General features: G+C 45.8%; 2 protein-coding genes across 10 annotated transcripts in view; one reads left to right on the plus strand and one right to left on the minus strand.

The window, feature by feature from the left end:
• The window catches only part of CDCA7L (cell division cycle associated 7 like), a 38,326-nt gene extending 20,867 nt beyond the window's left edge, over positions 1-17,459 (plus strand). For 3 of the 4 annotated variants that reach the window (XM_074367365.1, XM_074367366.1, XM_010968606.3), the window contains exons 2-10: positions 3,358-3,498; positions 6,752-6,889; positions 9,707-10,075; positions 11,406-11,477; positions 11,592-11,762; positions 12,489-12,614; positions 14,210-14,359; positions 15,305-15,441; positions 15,984-17,459. In XM_074367365.1, coding sequence (XP_074223466.1) covers positions 3,358-3,498; positions 6,752-6,889; positions 9,707-10,075; positions 11,406-11,477; positions 11,592-11,762; positions 12,489-12,614; positions 14,210-14,359; positions 15,305-15,441; positions 15,984-16,014 — 1,335 coding nt within the window. In that variant the 3' untranslated portion in view covers positions 16,015-17,459. Of the gene's footprint in view, positions 1-3,357; positions 3,499-6,751; positions 6,890-9,706; positions 10,076-11,405; positions 11,478-11,591; positions 11,763-12,488; positions 12,615-14,209; positions 14,360-15,304; positions 15,442-15,983 lie in introns of those variants that run through there. The other variant, XM_010968607.3, reaches the window with a different exon arrangement.
• Positions 16,515-22,509, minus strand: part of DNAH11 (dynein axonemal heavy chain 11) — a 280,729-nt gene continuing 274,734 nt past the window's right edge. For all 6 annotated transcript variants that reach the window (XM_074367353.1, XM_074367350.1, XM_074367352.1 and 3 more), the window contains 3 exons: positions 18,766-18,878; positions 18,299-18,439; positions 16,515-17,365 (listed from right to left, as the gene is read on the minus strand). In XM_074367353.1, coding sequence (XP_074223454.1) covers positions 17,118-17,365; positions 18,299-18,439; positions 18,766-18,878 — 502 coding nt within the window. In that variant the 3' untranslated portion in view covers positions 16,515-17,117. The remainder of the gene's footprint in view (positions 17,366-18,298; positions 18,440-18,765; positions 18,879-22,509) is intronic.

Consider the following 22,509-nt stretch of genomic DNA (forward strand, 5'->3'; position numbering starts at 1 on the left):
GTGAACATGACTGTAAAGTTCATTCAGTACACAGAAAAAAGACTCCAAAGAATCCAAGTAATTTTTGAATACACGTCTCTGTGTCTGCTGGTATGGTGGTTATTTAGAGTATTGTCTGGGGAACCCCAAAACACTTAGGGTTCCAAGAGGACAGTTATTGTCATATTAATATTAAGACATTATTTGCCCTTTTTTGCCATGTTGTTTGCCGTGTTGATATTTGCACTGATGGTGCCAAAGCAGAGGCAGAGAAAACTGCTTGTCCTTAGCATGAATCAAGGCAGTGGCACCAAACTGTCCTGGTGGTCATTGCGTTCTTCACTTCTGTGCACTCAGTTTTAAAAGAAAATGCATTGCACATGGGAACGTCTTATTGTAGCAGTAAAAATTGTTTTATTAAAATCCCGACCCTTAAGAGCATCTCTTTAATACACTACATGAAGCAACGTGAAGTGCACATAAAGTACAACAGTCTGGTTATCTCAGAGAAAAGGTCTAGTATGTAGCAGGACTGCATTCCGAGGGTAGAAGGAACCCCAATGAAATCTTGAACTTGATTCGTTATTGGCAGTGATGCTGGTAGTGGTGTTAGTGGGGCAGGTGTGAAATTGTTTTGTGTGTGTTGTGGATAAAGCAGATGGGTAGGTACGTGAGAAGTACTGGGAATCGGGGTTTTCACTGTCGGGGAAGGGAAGTACTAATGTGAGATTGAGGCAGATGAGGAAGAATCCTGTTGTGTTGGGTTTGAATTCAAGATGTTACTGTGAGTTTAGATGTAAGGTGTTTAAAACACCCTCGCTCTGTCCAGTCAAAGCAATGAGAATTACCTATCCAAGAGCACTCCTAGGTCTCAGATCTCGATTTCTAAATGCCAGGGCTCCTTGGAGAAGTGGCTGATTCGAGATCTGGGGCAGGTGAAGTACTGGGCCAGCCTGGCACTCCTGCTGTGTCACAGAGCAAGGAGGTGCTCAAAGACTATTAAGACACAGAAGCTGCCTTGAAGGAGCTCCGAGTGGCCAAATTTGGCCAATTTGAGCATCAGAAAGAATAATGGCACAGTAATGGGTTATAACACTTAAAAAAAAAAAAAAGCCCACAAAAAGCCAAGAATCTACCTGTGAAGGAGAGGAGAGGAAGAAAGAGGGAGGGAGAGACAGAAAGACAATACTGTGTTACAGAAGATTGCCACCTAATGTGTGAGGATGATTAGTATTTGAAAATCACTGATTTGCAACCTCTAAAATGGTAATTGATTCAGGAAAGAGTTATCAGTGGGTAGTGAAGCTACTGAGTGAAAAGTTAGCAGGGAGAAGGATATTCGCAGAACCTCAGGCATCACCCTCATTATTACTGGTTAAGGACAAAGGGGTAAAGGTGTTTTTGCTAAGGAGAAATCTGGCAGGTCCCACATTAACTTGGTGATCAAACAGCATCACCACTAAAAAGACAACCAGACGTGTGGGCTTTCTGAGCAAGGATGCAGCACTGCTCATGAGGAAGTCTGGTCAAAAAGAAGCAAACTTCAATCTGACTGAGACTCTAGATTTAACTACCAAATTACAAGAAACCCAAAGGGATGGAGGAGTCCGTTAAATGCTGTCTTGGGGCTGCAAAAACCATAAGACAAAAAAACCTTCCAGACTCTGGCAGACTCTACAGTCAGATAACCCAATTTCTTCAAAAATAAGTCACGAGAAGAAGTGAAACGTGAAGGAGACACATGAAAGGACTTGAGACCTACTGACCTGTGTATGGTCCTTATTTGGATCATAATCCAAATAAACCATGAGTTTAAAAAAACGAGTTGGTAGTAACTGTAGATACAGACTGTATTTGCTGGTAATATGAAGTGAAGTGATGCTATGTCTACAATTGCTTTTAATTAATTTGGAAGTAGGGCAGTTGGGGAGGGATACAGATGAAACAAGATTAGCCATGGACAGATAATTGCTCAGGAGCCAACATGTGTGTTCATGATACTGTTCTGTTCCATCTGCTTATGAATATAGTTGAAACTTTTATAATTAAATTTAAAAATACTGCTAATTAATAGGGGGCAGCTTGACATTTGTGCCTCCTGATGTGATGCCTTGAGAAGTACATGTCATTTGTAGAGAATTGTTGCCAGTAATATTTAACTTGACCGTATCAAGAAAACAATCAGATGAGCTCGGAATGGATGACATTCTACAAGGCACTTGTCTTCGGCCGTCTAAAAAATGTCAGCGTTATGAAAAGTGACAAAAAAACAGTGTCATAAACAGTCAAACACAGTGCATGATCCATGCTTGAGTGGACAGAGCCCTTTTGCCCTTAAAAATTGTGAAAGACATTTTGGGTAGAGTGCAGACATTTGAATATGGACTCATAGCAAATGATATTATAGAATTAGTGTTATTTTAGCCATGATTATGGCTTCATGGTTCTGTAGGACAATGTCCTTACTCTTGGGAGGTGTGCGCTGAAGTATTTTAGGGTGAACTGTATGATGTCTGCAAATTAAACATGTGGATTAGGTTGCCTCATATTAAGTCGCTGTTTTCCTAGGCTGGAAACATTCAGGTATCAGCCAATGCCTAAGGTTCAACCTAGTATTTGTTGAAAGAGAGAGGGGGAAAAAAAGCAAATGGGGGTTCCAGATGAAGCATATACAGATGTTCATGCTATTCTTTCAACTTTCTGTGTGTTTGAACTTTTTCAAAATAGAGAGTTGGGTGCAAAAATGTTGTCAGCATACAAGAATGAGTTCTCAGCAGATAGGTACATATTCGTTATATTAAATGTGCTGACAACATTCTCTCTGGGAATAATTGCCTGTAATAGCATTTAATAGAATTAATTTTAAACTGCTTCGATTGATTCAGGATATAGAAAAGAAGGAAAGCTCTATTTCTTTGTGTGAATTTTCATGTAACAAAGAACAGAAGAATAAAGAACTATAGGTGGGAATTAAAAGAGGAGCTTAGTACTATCTTAAGGAATCTTTTTGACATGGATGACATTCAAAGACACATGCACTATAGGAGAAAATTAGATCATTGATTTCTCAGACACCAATGGTCTATTTTCTTTTTTTTTTTTCCAAGAGATCAAAAATGGCTTTTATCTAGGCATGGCCTTGACATTCCCTGTGACATAGAATATATCCCTAGAATTTGAGAAAGGAGTTCTGTCCTCTTCCACCCCTTCCCTTGAGGTATCAGCTGAGGTACACTTTGCTCAAGGTTTTTGGGGTCTTCTGGGCAACCATGGCAAACTGATAAACTTATAGGATGGTAATTCCTACTCCTCTAGAAAATTTCCCTAACCGATCCTAATGGCCCTTGGTTTGATAATTCTTTTTTCAATCCAAAACAGATCCCTAAAGAAGTGGCTGACATCTTTAACGCCCCCAGTGATGATGAAGAGTTTGTCGGATTCCGAGACGATGTTCCCATGGAAACCCTCTCATCAGAGGAGAGCTGTGATAGTTTTGACTCGCTGGAGTCGGGGAAGCAGGTATGGATACCTTCTCTCAAGGAAGGCGGGTCCATCTGGGATCCTGGATCTTGGTTTGGGTATCCTTTTATTGGAACATGGTCTGTGATTGGTGATGTCATTTCACTGCTGAGCATTTTATTAATGTTATGTTATGTCATCATGTTTCAAGGAAACTAGTGAGAGTACCTTGCTCAGTTTTGCTATTTAAATCCTTTCTGTGTATGATAATTTTTTTTTCCCATAAAGAAGACCTCACATGATCAAATCCATTCTCTTCTGCCCCCTCGGGGGTGAGGCTGTAGCAAGGCTCTCACGCAGCTGGCAGGGGAGGGCTGGCCCCGCGGTGATAGCGTGGGGGGCTGCATGGTTACCCTGAGACACTGCGCCTCTGTGCTCCTGCAGCCTGGCTCTGCCCACACCGCACTCTGGGAATTGCTGGGGACAGTGTTATTCTGTCTTTACTTACTTTGATCTGTGGCAAACATGAGTTGCAGCCCTCTGAGAGGTAGATTGCTGGAGGTTTATGTTGTGCCTTGGCAAGAGCATGACCAGTCAGAATATCCAGCCTTCGTGGCATTTTCCTCTGAGTTCATTGTGGCCCTCAGAATTCCTCATTCCCTCTGCACCACGGCCTCTCTTAAAAACTGTAAATTCAACCCACCCACCTTACACTGCGCAAGGAGAGGACAGAAGTAGTTATTATGTGAGTGAAGAGCCAGCCTGATGGCCGTGTATGGAGTCCTCGCCTTACTGGAGCTTCTGCAGTGTTTGACCCCATCAGCCACCTGCTCCCACTCCCCTCTCTCTCTCTCTCACACGTTTTGTTCTTTGTCATCCTGTCTACGTCCTGTCCCCATGTATGGATGTTCTCCAAGATTTGTCTTCAGCCCTTTCCACTGTAAAGATCTCCATGACTGGCGTGGTATCATCCATTCCCTCCTAGTTCTGTATGGCTTGGCTCGTCTCTCCAGCCCCAGATGTACTTCTGACGGCCACGTGGATCTGTCCTGATTGTTTGAGGTAGATCTGAAACTCACCGTGTTGCCTCCCCTGGTTGTCTGGCTTCCCCATCGCTAGCTCCATCTTTGGAGTTCTCGACCCCTCCTGCTCCTTCCCCATCTCCTCAACTCCCTGGCAGGAATTGATGAATCTTCTGCCCCATTCTTACCTCCATCCCTTCCCTTCTCTCCTCTCTTCTGCTCCCATGGTTCTCACAGCCCTTACCTCAGCTGTAGAGCTGAGTTCTGGTCACCTTCCTCCCTTACTCAGAAATCACCAGTCCCTCCGTGCGAGTGTGGTCAGGCAGTGAGGGGTGAGGGGGAGTAGAGCCTGTTGGGTCCACCGTGAGGAGTGTTCTGAGCAGTGCCAGATTCCAGAGAGCAAAGAGCTGTGTGAGGGCTGTAACCCAGAATGCAGGAGGCTGTGGAGTCGGCATTTGCTTTGCACAGGCCCCTATCAAAGATGATTTTTACACCAGGTGAAATAAGGAGAATAAAAGCTCAGGCCTTGGTTGAGGACTGTGGCTGAGTTGTTTTTCTCCATCAGAACCAGCCACCAAAGATGCTGATCTCTCCCAGGCTGACTGCTGCCCTGTGAGGCCAGCTCAAAGCACAGGCAGAGCCAGAGGACTGGCAGCTTGGAACTTGCTACTCCAAGACATGTTCTGTTCTCGTCGGGCCCCCAGCAGGGACTTGGGGAGAGGATGAAATGCACACATGGCCGGCACAGGGCTCTGTGAGCCAGATGTTTCCTGCCCTCGGAGGGAGCAGGTTCAGGGTGGGTTTCCTTGGGAGCCAACCGTGCACCATTCATCCCTCGTAGTAAACCCTGGCCTGCTGCTCCCCCACCCCTCCCTGACCCCACACGCCCGTGGTCCATTTTAACCAGCCGAGAGAAGCCGCGTGAACTTGTACAGTGTGTGCGCCAGTGCCGACGTTGGGTCTCCCTGAAACACAATCTGAATTTCACTTCAAAGAAACTTCCCTTTTGTGTATTCTTTTTAAGCAGCTGCACCACAGCTATCAACAAAGGAACAAAGTAATTTAGCTCTGAGCACACTCATTCCAATTACCCATAATAATTCATAGGAGACATTTCTAAGCTTAAAAAAATGCCGGATGTAGACATTTCTTTCTGTATCCCCCTAGAAGTTTTTCCACTCGTCTATTATATCTATTTTTCTCCAGAGATTATCGGAGCTCGAAGAAGGATATAATTAAAGTCAGGGAAAGGCAAGGGCGGGGGGAGATAAAGATTCTCCAACCAAATGTGGTGTGATGAGGGGTCACTGCTATATCGGGTGTGGGAGGGAGAGACGTCAACGGCAGCTGTGAACACGGACTCCAGGCCTGGCTGCCAGCTTGGAGGAGGCTGATTCGTGGCTCTCCTTTCTGTAGGACAGTTTTTGCTTTCTCCTCTCCTTTCTTCCAAGTATGCCATTTATTTTTATTAGTTCAAAAGAAAAAGTCATTATTGGAAAGTATCTATCTAAGAGCAGCCATATGATCTCTTTCCTTGGGCTCACTCGCTCCCTGCGGTGGTGGCTGGCCTCTCGCCTCCTGTGGGGGGACTCCTGGGGGTGGGAGGGCTGCAGCTTTTCCATCCATCCCATCCAGTGGGAGCCAGCGGGGGAGCAACTGTGTCTCCTCAGCAGTGGGCGGGGAGGGAGTGGAAGTCTCCAGCCCTTTCCTCCAGGGAAGCTTGCTGTCTGTGCATGAGAATTGCTCCCCTTGGAGGAGACGGCTTGGGATGTCTGTGAGGAGGGAGAGCCAGCACGTGGGGGCGGTGGGGGGGCCTCTCCCCATGTCTTCGTCCCTGTGTGTTTGGTTCTGTGTGAGAGCAGACGTTCCTGCTGGGCTGCCCTGCAGGAGAAACAGTTCCATCAACACTTGGGGGTCACACAAGAAGCTGATGGACGCTGTGGACGTTCTGATTTTTTTGAAATTGTTCAATTTGTGGGTCTAAATTTCTATAAGCTTTAGAAAATATGTATAAATGTGTTTTACTGTGGTAAAATATACATAACAGAAAATTGACCATTTTAACCATTTTTACTTGCAGGTAAGTCCCCAGTTTCTTGCCTGTGAAACATTAAGTGATGTTAAGTACATTTACAAGCCTTGGCGGCTGTCACTAGTGTCTAGTTCCACAATGTTTGTATCGTCTCACACGGAGACTCTGTGCCCATTACACAGGAACCCCCTCCTTGCCTCCAGCCCCGGGAAACCTCTGTGCTTCTCTCTTCCCCCTGACGTGTGTGTTTTTAATTTAGCAGGATGTGCGCTTCCATTCCAAATACTTCACAGAAGAGCTGAGAAGAATTTTTATAGAGGACACTGACTCAGAGACGGAAGATTTTGAAGGATTTACGCAGAGTGATCTGAATGTTAATAGTAACCCAGAAGTAATGGTAATAATTACCAACATGAGGGAGTGTGGGTTGTAATATTTTTAGTTCTGTGTTTTTACTTGAAAGAAGTCATTTGACAGATGAAAATATTTTAACTTTTTCTTATGTGTTCAACTTAGAAGCCAGTTAACAAAAAATGTAAAAATTGCTATTCTGAGGCGAATCCCTGGTCCACCAGTCCATCATTCTCTTAGAGAAAGCCCAGTTGTCTTCCCTGGGTGCCTTGGGAGTTGAGGGAGTGTGTCCCAGGTGTCCCTTATTGTCCTTATCAAAGATTGTATTTCAGACTTTCTTGAACCTCTTTTATCTGAAAAGAGGAGGGTCTGTCTGGGAGTAACAAGTTCCTGAAAGTCAGTTCTTGTTGGGTGCAAAGTCATGCTCTTCAGTTTGAAGTGAATTTGGCAGAAATGTAGCTGTGGTGCAGACCTGAGCTCTCTGTGCTGACCTGTTGCGTAGTGATGCAGACGGCCCGGGCCTGCCTGGTTCCTGCGGGCAGGGTGCCCTCAGCCCTGTGCTACCTGGACAGCTGGTGGTTGAGCTGTTCCATTTACTCCGTGTGTTTAGGCCAGTTTACTGCCCACTAGGATTTGGATCCCAGGGTAACTGTGAAGAACAGCCTTTGGATTTGGGTGAGTAGAGGGCATAAAATTGTTTTCTACAAACTGAAAAATAGCATACATTTATCTCAAAATCAATTCACCACTTCCTCCTTCGGTATCAAGATAAAGGGCAGAGAGGTTGAGCCTCTTCATGTTCAGGAGCTCCTGAGGAGCCACTTCCGGCGTGGAATTTGTGTAGACGGGTGAAGTAGAGCCATAAGCAGTAGGGCTGCTTTGTCCCTCACCTTATCCTGGGGGGCCGTTAAGGCCCAAAAGCCCTAATGGCAGGCTGCCCTGCTTGATGGCGATTTTTGTTCTGTGAATAGCAGTGTGGAGCTGTGCCAACCTGTAGGCACTGCCCCCCACCCCCCTAGGCTTTCTTTACTGAAGCCATTTGCATGGCAATTCGTATGTTCTGGCCAGCAAGTCTCCAGTTTCTTGCCAGCGAGAACACTGAGATCCTTCCAAACCCTAATGGGTATCATCTACTCTTACTTATTTATCTGCTGCTCTTTAGCTCAGTAATGTTGCGATCTTCCAAGAATTTGTTTCCAGCATAGGAAAGTAAATGACCCCCAGTCTTTTTTTTACCCCTCAGAGTCTGTACGTTTAGGGAATGAATTGTAAAATGTTATGTTGACTCTGATGTAACTTCTAGCTCAGGGCAGGTCCTTCCATCTGCATATTTGATTGTAAAATTCAGTGAGGAAACAAGCATCGTTGTCTGCCCACCCACCCTGCTGCCCACCCTAGTGAGAAGTGGTGAGCCCACCGTCTTGGTTGTAGGGTTTGACTGTATGTTGGTGTCTTGTGGTCGTCTAGCCAGATGTGAAACAGCCACAGCTGCGGTCTGGCCCTGGTTCTTTCCTGCAGGCTCCACTGGGGTTTACAGTTGCTCTTTTCCCTACTTCATCCCTTGTGGTAAGCTACTCCACATCCTTGGTAAAGAGGTGGGTTAGGTGATGATTATGATAAATGAGGAAAGCCTATCAGGGGAGATACTTCTGAGGTTCTCTAGCAGTGTCTTCTACTACAGATTCCCCTGCAGCCCATCATTTTGAATTCCAAAGCTACTAACATGGAAAGTTCAGGATATTAAGACATATGGATAAATCAGTACAGTATAATCTCACTCTCTGCTTCATTTGTTTTGTGCATTGATAACAGACATGAAGGCTTGGAAATTACCTGCTTTTTTCCCCTCTTCTTATACCGTATTTTTGAGTACAGCTTTTAATTTGGTGGTCACTGAGGAAACGGAATCATTTACTGAATCCTGGGCCCCTCCTGGTGCTGTTCTTGATGATGCTCACAGCAGTGCCGTTGTCAGGAGCCCCTGATAGAGGTTCCCAGCCTAAACTTTCCAGCCTGTGGTCAAGGAAAGACGCCCAGCCAATGACTTTGATCTCAATACTTAAACCCATCTCTGCTGTTGCTAAGAGTCCCTTGCATCTGAGATGTCCCCCACCGTCACTGGGTTGTCACCCTAATGTCTTGCCTTCCCTTCTTACTGTGTTCTCATGTGTAAAAACCAAGTCATGTTTTAATGCTGGAGACCTACACCAAGTGGAGTTTGAAAATGGGGGCTGATGGTTGGTACAGCTGACTGAATGGGGGCTGTGGCCCCCAGCCGAGCTGCCTGCCTGACTTCATCATGTGACTGCGGGTTACAGAGGAGGGAGGGGCTCCCCTTGAGAGAGGACCCATCATGCCCTAGGGATAAGGTTCCCCCAGGGACCTGACGGCAGGTCATCTGCCTGCTCCTTGGTCACTTTGCTGACGTGAAGTCAGCTCTCCTGTTCCTTTTACTCCTGAGTTCTGTTCCTGCTGTGTGAGGCAAGATTCCCCCCATTTTTATCTGAAGATACTCTTTTCTTGGACTGTTTCTGTATTATTTGACTCCCAGATATGCCAGCTTGGCTGGTCCGCTGGGGCAGGGTGGGGGTGGGGAGCCCCACCTTGTCAGCGTTTTGCTTCCAGCCTGGTGCTTGGAATGAACACAGGGTGTGGCAGGGCCAGAGTGGACAGTAGCATGCTCTTTGATTTTGTTCATCAGCAAACTGCTTGAGCATTTAACTGATCCATTCAGCAGAAACTATTAATAAGACAGTTTCAGCTATTCGTTTTTCCCCTAAAATAGTCAGCGTGGTTTTAAGCATATGTGTTTCTGAAGGTCCTTGATAAAGCAATGCCTTTTTTTCTCTCTCTGTGTTATTAGCTCGTGGAGTCAGATTTGAGTGACAGCGGTGGTAAAGCATCCTTCGTGAGTGAGGACGAGGAAGATGAGGAAGAAGAAAAGGCTACACCTAGAAGAAGCAGGCCTCGGAGAAGCAGTATTGGCCTTCGAGTAGCCTTTCAATTCCCCAGCAAGAAACTGGCCAAAAATTCTGATAAGAACAATTCTCCTGAGCCGCTGTTTTCTGGCTCATGCTTACAGGACAGTAAAAAAGCAACTCTTGGAAGAAAGACAAGCTGCAGACAGGGGAAGGAGAGGGGAGATTCTGCCTCTGAGTCTGAGGACGACGGCCAGGAGAGCTCAGACGCCCTGCTGAGGAGGACTGTGAACATCAAGGAGAACAAGGCCATGGTGAGGGAGCACAGCCCAGCCCTGCTGCCGGGGCTCCGGCTTCGGGCAGGAAGTGTGCTCTGGGTGTTGTGGGATCTTTCTCTTTTCCTGGACCCCAAGCCGTTGTCACCTGATTAGCTCTGGTTTGGGGACAGAAAGAGACTCTCCAGGACCACTTTTAGCTCCCTCCACGGTGCCAGGATCTATTGCCACTTATCGTTTATCAAATTGAGTTTCAAACACGCAGTGGTGTTTAAACCGAGATGAGGGAGCCTGCTCCCCGCAGAAAGCAGCCGCATGTAATTAGATGTCATGAGGCCCACTTAGGGGTTACACTGTGCACGTCAGACAGGCGTCTTGTAACCTAACTGCTATGTTTCAGGACATCAGCTCAAGGGAATGAAAGGGGTCCAGGTATTTAAAAAAAAAAAGAGCAGTTTTGAGTCACTTAAAAATGTTTTCACCAGAATAATTAATGGAACAAGGTGAAATCTTTGTGTTACTTGCTTTTTCTACGTGTGGTCAGTAACTGCTATTTGCTTCATAATTTTAAAAAATAACTAACGCTCATGTAATCACTTTTAGTATTTTAGTGTTTTTTATACTTCTTTTAAAACTTAATGATACTGCATATGCAATTTTATTACAGGGCTAATAAGTTACTTAAGAAAATATAAAGCCCACTTTAGGGTGAAATTTATCCAAAGACAGAGACATTTTTAGGATTATATCTGTCTGAATATTTAAAATAAGAACTATGTTCTTCATGAGTTTTTAGTGACACCCATAAACATTTGTGTAAATATAAAACTAAAACGGATCCTAATTTAAATTGATTGGCATGTTATTTGGTGTTCTTGGGTATTTGGGAATGTTTTCATAAATTATTTTTACTGATGAGAAGTTAACCAACTTAAGAGAGCCAGGGTTTTGGAGCTCAAGATGACTGTCAGAATGATCTAGCGGAGCCTTTTCTGTTTTGAACAAGATGAAACTGGATTCAGGTGTGCGAGGTGGCGTGTTCCAGGGTTACACTGCTGATTAGTGGCCCAGTCATGATTCTAACCTCACGCTCTAGGCCTTGGTCCTTCCGGGACGGTTTCCTCGTGTCACGTCCTTAGATACTAGGAACGGGCTTAGATTTTAACCCTATGATGATGTCAGAATCTCACTTGTGGAGGTAATTATCTTTCCATGTGAGGCTAAAAATACAACTGTTGAGATCTTATGTCAATGACTTTAGTTAAGTTTCTCGTGGCTGCAAAATGGAAGCCTTGTGATGAGGTGTTAGATGAAGCAGACTTTGCAGTATTTATGTAAGATCTTTCTTTGTTGTTGTTCTGAATTTCAGCTTGCTCAGTTATTGGCGGAATTGAACTCCATGCCAGATTTCTTCCCAGTCAGAACCCCGAACTCAGCTTCTGTAAGTGGAACGCCGTATAATTATGTACTCCGGTACTGACGTAGACACTTGATTGCCAGAAGGCTTTCATTCAAGAAAGCACCTGGTGGCGTCTGTGTGTGCTCTCGTTTGCAGAAGAAGAAGACAGTGAGGCGGGCCTTCTCGGAGGGACAGCTCACACGGCGCACAAACCCGGCCCGGAGCGCACGGCCCCCTGAGAAGTTCGCCCTGGAGAACTTCACCGTCTCCGCTGCCAAGTTCGCAGAAGAGTTTTACAGTTTCAGGAGAAGGAAGACAATTAGTGGGGTATTTTCTGACCATAAGACCACTTTATGTCTAAGCAGGAGTCTTCTCATGTGAGCGTTCATCTTAGTGCCCCCCAGGCTTGTTAGAAGAGCTGAGGTTCGGACTTGGGTTTGCAGCAGCTGAGCATCTGCATTTCAGCCAAGTTCCCAGCTGCTGCCAGTGCTCCTGGGCTGACACTCGGAGGAGAACCCCAGGTCTGAGCTGTCGGCCCCGGAGAGGGTCCCTTCTCGCAGCTGAGCAGTTCAGTGGTTAGGACCCCAGCTTGATCTCCATGGAGGCAGTAAAGGCCTGATGATGGCTCCAAAGTGTTTTGTGGTTTTGGTTGTGGAAATACAGTGACTCCTAGTCTTTCTGTTTTAGGAAGGGGAGTTTCGAGAGCTTTTAGTCCAGAGCAAGAAACTCTGGACCCTTCCCCTTTGTGGGCTTGGCCGTTCAGTGCGGTCCCCTGTCCTCGAAGATTATAGCAGGTGACCACTAATCGGTCAGGTCACCCTGAGCTACCCAGGTATCATCCTGTGTCACGTGGCCATAGAGGAAGCCTGGCAATAGGGCACGAGTTCAGAAAATGGCTGAGCAAGTGAGTGATTTCAGGGAACTAGAAGAGAGACATAGTTCTTAACTTTAATGGTGCTAGAGCTCTGAGGAGTTTAACACTTTTATATATATATATATTTTTTAAACCACTGAAACTATGAATGCCAAGTAGTGCTGTGGCTCATTTTGCAGGGGAAATGCCAGGGGCATCGAAGACGTCACCGTATATCTTCTTTTCGGCCAGTGGAGGATATCACTGAAGAGGACTTAGAGAATGTGGCCATAACTGTTCGAGATAAAATCTATGATAAAGTTCTGGTAAAGTATTTCTGATGAATAATTTGCACAACTGTGACTCATACTAGCAGTCCACAGCACTGGTATATGAAATGCGGAGTTGTTTTAAATTACCTTGGCTTACACCCTTGTGCTGTCTCCCCCGGGTGGGCTCTGAACTGGTACACAGCGATAGGTACATTATCAGTATTCATTAACGCTTGTTAGATGAAAGCATCTAACACGGTAGTGAGCTGCCTTCTTACAAATCAAAGAGGAACAAGACATTTAGGAACAAGACATTTTCCAGGACACTTTCGAGCCAGCTGATGACTCTGGCAGTAAACTGCGCTTGCTAGATAGGTAAGCCAGTTCTCTCTGCTCCTGCCCCCCATCCAGCTGAGGAGGGGGAGGCAGAGACTTTGGTGGCTCGTGTCTCTGCCTCTCTCTCTCTAATGAAGGTGGAGGAGAAGGCTAGGGTCTGTCTATATGTAATGGAGGAGGACAAGGAGGAGGCAGCTAGTGTGTCTCCCTGTATGTATCTGTCTATCTAATGGAGGAGGAGAAGGGTAGTGTGTGTGTGCGTGCGTGTGTATGTATGTATCTATCTAATAAGGAGGTGGCTAGTGTGTCTTTCTGTATTTATCTATCAGTCTGTGTATCTAATGGAGGCAGCGGCTAGTGTTTCTGCCTGTCTGTCTATGTATCTATATATCTAATGAAGAGGAGGAGGAAGAGACTAATGTCTTTCTGTATCTGTCTGTCTATGTATGTATGTAATGGAGTAGGAGGAAGAGGCTAGTTTGTCAGTCTGCTTGTATATCTCTCTCTCATGCAGGAGGAGGCTGGTGTCTCTGTCTTTCTGTCTTGAGGAAGAAGAATCTAGTGTCTCTGTATATCTGTCTGTCTGTCTGTCTGTGTATCTGGATGAGGAGGAGGAGGAAGAGGTGCGTGGGGCAGGGGGAGGCGGCGCAGGAGGTGGCGGCTTACCAGACCAGGGAGAGGGCTCTCCGCGAGGCGCATCTTACCTACGGGGAGGGAGGGCACATTTTTAATTACTATCTTTTAAATGCTCAATTTTTTGAACACTGAAAAAAATAATGTGCTTTTTGGTTTATATAGAAACAAGTTTGCTAGACTAGCTTTGATTATTAGGAAATGGGTTAAAATTTCTTCTAAATGGAGGTTTAGAGGATGACTTTGTCTTGTTTGGCATCCTTTTTAGATGATGGGACACTGTCTGTAGTAGTTAAAGGTTTTCAGTTTAATTGCCCACTTTTTAAAACCAGGGGATTTGATGGTGAAAGCAACCAGATTTCTGGGGCCCAGGTTGGAGACCGATGGCGTCTCCCGGGGAGTGTCACTGCTCAGTCACCCACCGTGGGAATCTGGCCTCTCCCGGTTTGTTAACACCTGATCATTTCCTGCCCTCTCAGCCTCCTGCTGTCTCAGCTGCCCCAGCAGGCTGCTCTGGCCCACAAGTAAAGGTGCTTACGGGCTACCACAGGGTGCCAGGCTTTGTACCAGGGAAACAGCACTGATTCTAGGGGAGAAGCAGTGCTTCGTTGTACTTACGAATGTCTGTATGGCCTCTGGGCCTCTGCCTGTAAGTCCCACGTTCCCCTTCTCTCCCCCAGGGTAACACGTGCCACCAGTGTCGGCAGAAGACCATTGACACCAAGACGGTGTGTCGGAACCAGAGCTGTGGCGGGGTGCGGGGCCAGTTCTGCGGGCCGTGCCTGCGGAACCGCTATGGGGAGGACGTGAGAGCGGCGCTGCTGGACCCGGTAGGAGCGGGGCCCGTGCAGGTCACAGACTGTCCTGGCGCAGGGAAGCAGGCTGACGATCAGGGTACCTGTAGCCACACAGCTCTGGTTTCTGTAGACCCCTCACCACCTTCTCTCTGCCTCTTAAGACTCAGACTCAGAAATGAAAAATAGGGTTTCCTTCTGGAAAGAGAGCAAGCTGAACAACAGATAGGACAGAGGAGAGTATGTTTTGTTTGGTTTTCCAGGGTCAGAGCCAAGCTTTCTTACAGTTCTGGTTGTGCAGGTGAACCTGTGTGCCTTTCCTCCAGCAGTGTAATGTGTTTTCCTGGGCCAGGCCCAGGTATGTCGAGGTGAAGGGTGCCTTTTGTGTGCCCCACACTGCTCCAAGGTTTCACGTCTGTGAATGCAATTTAGTTTACTTCAGTTGTTGTTAATTCATTTAGCCTTATAAAGTAGGTATGTCACTTCCCTACACGCTGGTTCCCTCTGTAAAATAAGATAATACAGAGTGTGGGAGTTAGTTTATACGCCCTTGAACCTGGGCTGTCTGGCGCTGGAGTCTGTTCTCTTAACCATTGCCCTGTGAGCTCTCTTCCGCAGCAGTCCCTAGGAGTAAATCTCCTGTCCCCAGTTAGCAGATGAACGTAAACTACTTAGGTTAAATGATTTGAGAAACCCTATACTCTTAAAAGCAGGGTCAACTTCGTGGGTAGGTGACCCGTGAAGTTGTAAGGGGTCCTGCTCCTATTTAAAAGCAGTATGTTTTACTGTTTCTGCATGGATGATACTGGGTGATCAACTTTTCTGGGCCTTTTTGAAACATGTTATAGTTTGAAGGATTAGCTAACGAATCCCACCTGATTAAAGATAGGAGGGGAGGCCAAGTGAGCCAGGCTTGACCAGAACCTTGTCCTCCTGAAGCCTCTTGGTGACAGGGCATTTCTGCTGCCCCTCCTCTCCTAGGATTGGATGTGTCCTCCCTGCCGAGGGATCTGCAACTGTAGTTACTGTCGGAAGCGTGATGGCCGCTGTGCCACAGGGATCCTCATTCATCTGGCCAAGTTTTACGGTTATAATAATGTGAAGGAATATCTGGAGAGGTATGTCTCACCCATCAGAAACGGAGGTCGTCATCCTTGGGTCTAGCAGGGGAGGTCCTTGGGGCAGGTAAGGAGTTGCCTTCTTTCAGGCTGATTCTTTTAAACTGCCTCTGCCAGCCATTCTACATCTGTTTGTACTGGAAAGGCTCAGAACTGGTACTTTCCCTGTTAGGGAATTCCCTCCTTTGCTAGAATTTTCCCCTCATTTTGTCAAACAGTACTAAAATATACAAGGCAGGTTGAGGGAAAGCTGCAAAGGCAGCCTCTCCTTGCTAGGCAGAGAGGGGCAGTTTGGGCGATGTGCCCTGGGGACAAGGAGACAGCAGTTTCGGGACAGGGGAGTGAGGCAAGCCCCCTTGGCACTGGTCTCCAGCAGCCTCTGCTACTGTGGAAGCATGAGGAGTGGGGACTGACTGCGTCAGGAGAACCGGTTTGGTGCCCTAGGGGGTTGCTGAGCCTCCTTAGCCATGGATGCTGCCGGGGTTTTACTTCCATCCCACTAAACTGCTTGTCACACTAACACTTCCCATTTTTTTTCTCAGTTTACAGAAGCAGCTGATAAAAGACAATTGAGAGAGAAAAATCAGCCAACTCACCGTGGAGTACTCCAACAAGACATGCCGTACCGTTTGTGCCTAAGATTTCTTACTGTTGTTTTTATACCGAAATTCTTCGTAGATGTAAATTCTATTTTTTTAAAGATTTGTTTATACACTTAAAAAGATTTCTCAGGAAGACAGCAGAGGAATCTCTTCCCATGTAGATGCAGGCCTGTTTGTATACTGAATTGTTAAGCATCTGCAGATGATTAAAAAGCAGTTTAACACGGAGTTAAAATTGCAGGTAAGTTCCAGGGAGAACACTGTGCAAGCGGCTCTTGCCTTCGACACAGTTTAACTATCAGCATGGCCTTGAGCTTTCACCGCCCAAACAGTAACTCGGGCCCAGTGTTTGCAGGGTTCTAGCCCCTTTAGTTCACCTTACCACCAGCAACCATGGTTCAAACCACATAGTTTAACCTGCTCTGGGTCCTTGGAAATTTACATTGAAGAATGTTCCCCTAAATTACAAAGTGCAATTGATCACAGAAGTAGTTTTATTTCTATTAAAACCTGAACAAAAGTGAACTGTCACATGACAGACACTGGAGGCCTTGGAGGGCTGCTGGCCGGCAGGAGCAGCTGCCTCTTCATTGAGGATTCACCTGCTGCCTGAGGTCAGTTGCTTCTATATTAAAAGAATATAAGGGTTAATTTTTAATTTAAAAAGATTTTGTTTAATATCTGCAAGAACTAAAACATACGGACCGGGAGACTTCCGACCATGTTTTTCAGGTTGAATGTATGTTCAATGGAACTTTGATAAAAATGTAAGAAATACTATACTTTTTTGTGTTGCAGGATGGGGGAGGTACTGGGGAAAGTTGAAAGTGAACAGATTCTGTAGTTTTCTTGTATTTTTTTCTACATTTGCTTTTTGTCCCCCCTCCTCTACTTTTCAAGGATGGTGTTTAAAAAAAATTAACACGTATTTAACTTACTTAAAAGTTACCTAAGCCAGAATATATCATATGCCTCTTGGTAGAATAAATGACCATGCGTAGCAGCGGTGACAATGACAGATCCTCACTGTGTTCCGGCGGAGGCTGGAGGAATGGGCATCCCGGCACCAGGGTTTTATGACTCTAGCAGCAGAGCCACACCTGCGAGCATCCATCGGGCTGTCTTCTCTTTGCTCTTCAACCTGAAGGTCCAGACGTAGTCAGGGCCCCTCGTTTTGGTTTTGTACACAGGACACTCGTAGGTGTGTTTGGTTTCCTGTCTGTCCACGGGTATGGCTTTTGCAAAGATGACTGGCATCGCTGACCTTATCTCCTTGAGGCGGGCGTCAGCAATGGTTCCTGACTGGGGGTCCCATCGGGCACCTACAGCAGAAACACAAGGGTGGCAACTGTAGCATGGTGGTGCCGAGCCTCTCGCTGTTGTAGGCAATAAAGTTCTTCTGGTTTTGTCACATGACTGCTTGTCAGTGGCTTCCTTACCGACCTGGCCCACACCCGAGACGTGAGGGAGGTTAAGAGACCTGCCACCCCGCCCTGCGCACCCTGTGGCTCCCGTGCTAACGCCTAAATTTTCCTATGAACAGTAAACAAAATAATTTGAATTCAGAAGGTGTAAAATTTCATGAAAGCAGATTCTTTATGAATCCGGACAGACACAATGAATCAAACTGGTTTGCGCTCCCTTTGAAAAAAAGAAATGAATCGGAATGCTTATGGACCGTGTAAGTCATCTCCAAGTCGCCGCGTTCCCTCCCCACTGTATGCACCCTTTCTTAAGCCAAGTTCAGGTCACTCTCTTACATCACCTAGCCTGCCTTTAAACATCTGAACTTGGGGCACGCACCTCAAAGGGAAAAGGAGCATCTTGGCAGAGACTTGACAGCATTTCTCAAGGTGCCCTTTAGGGTAAGAGATAAGAGCAAAGGTTCTACAAGAGAACTGCATGGCTGAACAAATTTGGAGACTATTGCATACCCTACCCACCCTGCCCCACTAGCTATTGACAATATGCATTGGCATCTTAAAGGCTTAGAGAAGTCTTTTACTACAGGAGTGACGTTACTGACAGTTTTAAAAGATGATGAAAATATTTTCCATTGATTAAAAAGCAAAATTCGGTGTTGGTCTTTAATGATAGCCATCACCCTAAACGCCTGGAAATTTGGCTCACGTTGGACACACATCCTAGCCTCGCACCTACATTGTCTGGCAGTAGGAAACGAGGTAAATGACCACTGGTGTGAGTGAAGTCCTAAACGTAATATAACCCTACGTGCGCTCCTGGGGGTGTCTTACCTTCCATGAAGAGCCCGTGGAGGTATGCACCTTCCCTGGGAGGGTGCCCGTAGTCCTCCTTCGTTTTTTTGGTAACATCAACAGTCAAGCAAATTTTATCCAGTGGCCACTCGTTCTTCCGAGCCATGGTCTGCATGATTGCTTTGGGAAGAGGAGGGACGGGAATTGAGTAGGATGAAGTCACAGGTAAGGTTCCCAGGAGCCACCAGTACGGGGAGCATCTCCCTGAGGTGAGCTCTGGTCCAGTAGGGTGTTTCTGGTTCTTGGGTATTTGCATGTGGCTGGCATTTATTTTCCCTGGAGTTGCACCATCACTCCTGCCCCTTTTCTGTCGTGGCTACTGCACAAGGACTGGTCAGCTGGGCGCAGGGGGGGTTAAGGGGGTGTCCCACAAAGGTAGAGCTAGGCTCACGTCTGCTAGGGGCGTGGTTCTGTCAGCGTCAGGGGCTGCCGGCCCCAGCCCTTACCAGTTAAGAAGGACTGAGGATTGAAGAAGCCGGAAAGCCATACCACAGCTGGAAGGGCAAGATCTTGTGTCCAGGTATCGAGTTCTCGGCATCGCAAGAGGAGGTCATTAAGCCTGGTGAACAGAAGGTAGGAAAAAACAAACTTGCTTTTAGTAAAGTTTTCCAGTAAGATTAGATTCCAAGGAAGGCATGGTAGAGAGGTCTACAACCGATAACCAGTAAAAATCGTTACCTGATGATTTGCAGAACACAGTCTCTTTAAAGGGCTAGATTACTTCCTGTTGAGATTTTGTATCCTACAGCTATTACCACTGGGGACAGGAAACATTGGGAGATGTGGAAAATTCGCCTCCATTTATGCAAACGTTGTTTTATTTAGCTCCTCCCAGCGATAGGCGGTAACTCTACACAGATGATCTGTGTGTGAGCTGAGCTGACAGGTGCCCACACAGAGCTATGTGCGGGAACACACAGGAAGGGGCACCCGTGTGTGTCTGGAGGTGGGGAGGGGAGGGGAGGGGAGGCTGAGATGACTGTCATCAGACCAGAGTTACCGGGAAAGGCAGAGGCAGTAGGACGTGTGACAGCAGCCTCCACGTGCACTAATGACCTGACAGCGGGAAAGGAAAGGTTCTTAGGGGAAGCAGAGACCTAGCCATTGTATGCCCGTGGTCTGAGAGACTGCTTGCTTTTACGCAGGTTCTCTAACCTTGTTGGCACAACATTCATGCAGGGTAGGAAGCATCTAAAATTTACCTAGAAGGACGCCAGCTCACAGAGGCTAAGGCAAAATGAACTTCTTTCATAAAATCAGAAGATACGTGAAACCTTGAAATGTAGGTTTAAGGGCTGCTAAAAGCAGCGGGGGATGGCGCAGGGGTTTAAGACTGAGCATAGGGAGGCTAGCCCAGTGTCAGAGCCAGGGTGGGGCCCACAGGGGCTCGCACTGACCCTGCAGGGACCCAGTTTGGTTCGGAGTTGCAGAGCAAACAGGGCTGAATGAGGAGTCAGCCTGACAAACCACCACTTGCAGGAAACGTCTGCCTGAGATTGGGCTGGGAAGGAGGAAAGGCTCCAAACGTTCACATTCAAACCTTAGTCACTGCAAGGAAAATTCCTGCCAGCTTAGAATTTAATATGGGGCAAGGCCCAGAGCCATGTTCTTTCAAATAGCTGGATTAGGGAAAGCATACTTAAAGATAGATCACACAGAAGAAGAAAGGCAAAGAATAGCAAAAGCAACAATAGAAAAGACTATCTCATAAGGTTGTCACAAGAGGACAAACACTGCAGCCAGTTTGCAACAAGTTTTTCTAAAAAGTGAGTTGTTGTATAAACAAGATTATGGTTTAGAGTGAACAGGTAGGAAAAAGTAAGGGAATTAAGCTGGAAGGTCTCAAATAGAAAACAGTTACAGAAATGAAAGCAAAAAGTTAAGCAGCATAAGGTGGAATAGTAAGAAAAGCAAACAAAGTGGAAGTAAAGAGTTTAAGAGTTGGACAGAAAATAAGATGACCGCTGAAATGAAAAGGAACACGTCCTGCTAACACAAGGCTAGAAAATTTGAGTTTTCCTAAGTTACACATTTGAATCTGTGTAGTCAGGGATGTGTTTCAAGAAAAAGTGACACATTAATCAATAGTACAATATATCTTAATATAGACTGTGAAGACAAAGAATGCTCTGGACATCCAGGAAATAACATGAAGAAAAAAGTTGTGTCCGCCTCCGACACCACCACAGCAGCATTTATCAGAGAACAGAACAAGGCCTACAAAGCCCTCCAGCAGCGAATGGGCTACAATTTGTAAATAACCATTCCAACAGTCATGTGAGTACAAAGACAAGCGACTACATGGTGTGATAAACCTCCAGTAAATCTCATCAATCGACAGGTAAAGAACCCCCAAATAGTAAGAAGAATCTGAAATAAAGTCTTAACACACAGGTTTAAACTCCTGAGGAAAAAAAAAAAACAATAGGCAAAAGCAAAATTATGAGAGTAGGTCACCCATCAAAATAAGCAACCTGGAGCTAAAAATAGATTTTGGACAGTGACATTTTAACATTCAGGGGAGGAAGAGGAGACAACTGAAGATGTAATGAAGATGACTCAGAACTGACTAAATTAACCAGAATAGACACATGCAGGTTGAAAATCCGAGAGTATGAGCGTGCAGGCAGACGAATATAACAATGGCAAAGGCAGTACCTGGAGAAAGAAGGGCTAAGAGTTTTCAGAGTGGAAGCAACAGCAGGCGCCCATTACAACAGCCCACAGCGCCAGGTAGGCTGTACTCGCAGAAGTAGAAGCCCACACCTAACTACATTTAGCAGGAAAATTCTGTGGTATCGGGTAAGGAGAAAGATCCTACACACGTCCCGGGGAGGAGGAGTTAGTTATGAAGGGGTGAGAGGCATATTTATGAACAGCCTCATCAGTCATGATGGACGCCCGAGGACAAGCGAGTTAGAACACCGGTGTTCTGCAGGAAAATCATCTCATTGTATCTAGAAGTCGGCCTGCAGGGAAACTGCTCATTGAGAGCGAGGAACGTAAAGAGAATCCAGACACAACCCTGTCTACTCCCCGCCATGTGCACAGAAAGGCCTGCTGTGTATCTTACCCTCTAGCGAAATGCAAAGGGGACTCGGGACAAGGGAGCCCAGGGTGCGATGCCTGAGCAGTCACGCTGCTGCTGCTGGTCGTAGTTCCTTCAGCCACAGCAAATGGAACTTCCGCCTTCTGCAGCTGAAGGTTCCAGAGGAAATATGCCTGGGGTCAAACCTGATGCCGCAGCTCAGAGAAAAACCCAGTTCCTGTCCCTCTTTGCATTCTGCAGTGCTGGCTGCGTGACCACTACATACGTAATTTATACCAACTACAAAGGGGCTCTTTTATTTTAGAAATAAAAATAAACAGGATTCTATGCCAAAAGAGTAAAAGATGAGGATGAAAAGAACGATATAACTGAAATAGGTAAGTTTTGAAAACACAATCTCTCAGGAAGCATACCTTTGATGGCTGTAATCCACTGTGGCAGTTCTTACCTTGCCTGTGACTGATGACGTGGTCTCTAAATTTGCTCTTTGTGGTGGGAAAAAAAATTTTTTTTGAAAGTGCACAGTAACTGAACTGTGACAACTTTCTACCGGAGACAAGTGAAATATATCATAATGCTATATACTTTCTAACACTTTTTCTGAATGATCTATATTCCATATTACTACAGTTTTATAACTACATCTTCTCAAACATATGTCAAGTTCACCATAGGCCATCTTTGCAAATGAGCTTAACAAAGCATCCTAAAAAGATTCCAAAGAGAATCTTTATACAGCCAAAACAACTCCTGAAAGGTCTTTTTGCCTCAAAATGATAGACTTATGACAAAAGCTTAAATGGTTTTACTTATATTTGTCACGTACACAAAATACTTATCTATAAATCACTTACACAAAAGTATTAATACATGGATTGACTTGAGAGAAACCTGAAATCTGTCTCAGTTGCAAAACAAAAATACCTGGTGTTTTAAAATAGCTGGTGAGAATGTAGTTTGGTGCAGCCATTATGGAAAACAGTATGGAGATTCCTCAAAAAACTAAAAATAGACTTACCATATGATCCAGCAAATCCCACTTCTCAGTATATATCTGGAGAGAACTCTAATTTGAAAAGATACATGCACCCCAATGTTCATAGCAGCACTGTATACAGTAGCCAAGACATGGAAGCAACCT

The sequence above is a fragment of the Camelus bactrianus genome, chromosome 7 (assembly GCF_048773025.1).
Source record: "Camelus bactrianus isolate YW-2024 breed Bactrian camel chromosome 7, ASM4877302v1, whole genome shotgun sequence".
Classification (NCBI taxonomy): domain Eukaryota; kingdom Metazoa; phylum Chordata; class Mammalia; order Artiodactyla; family Camelidae; genus Camelus; species Camelus bactrianus.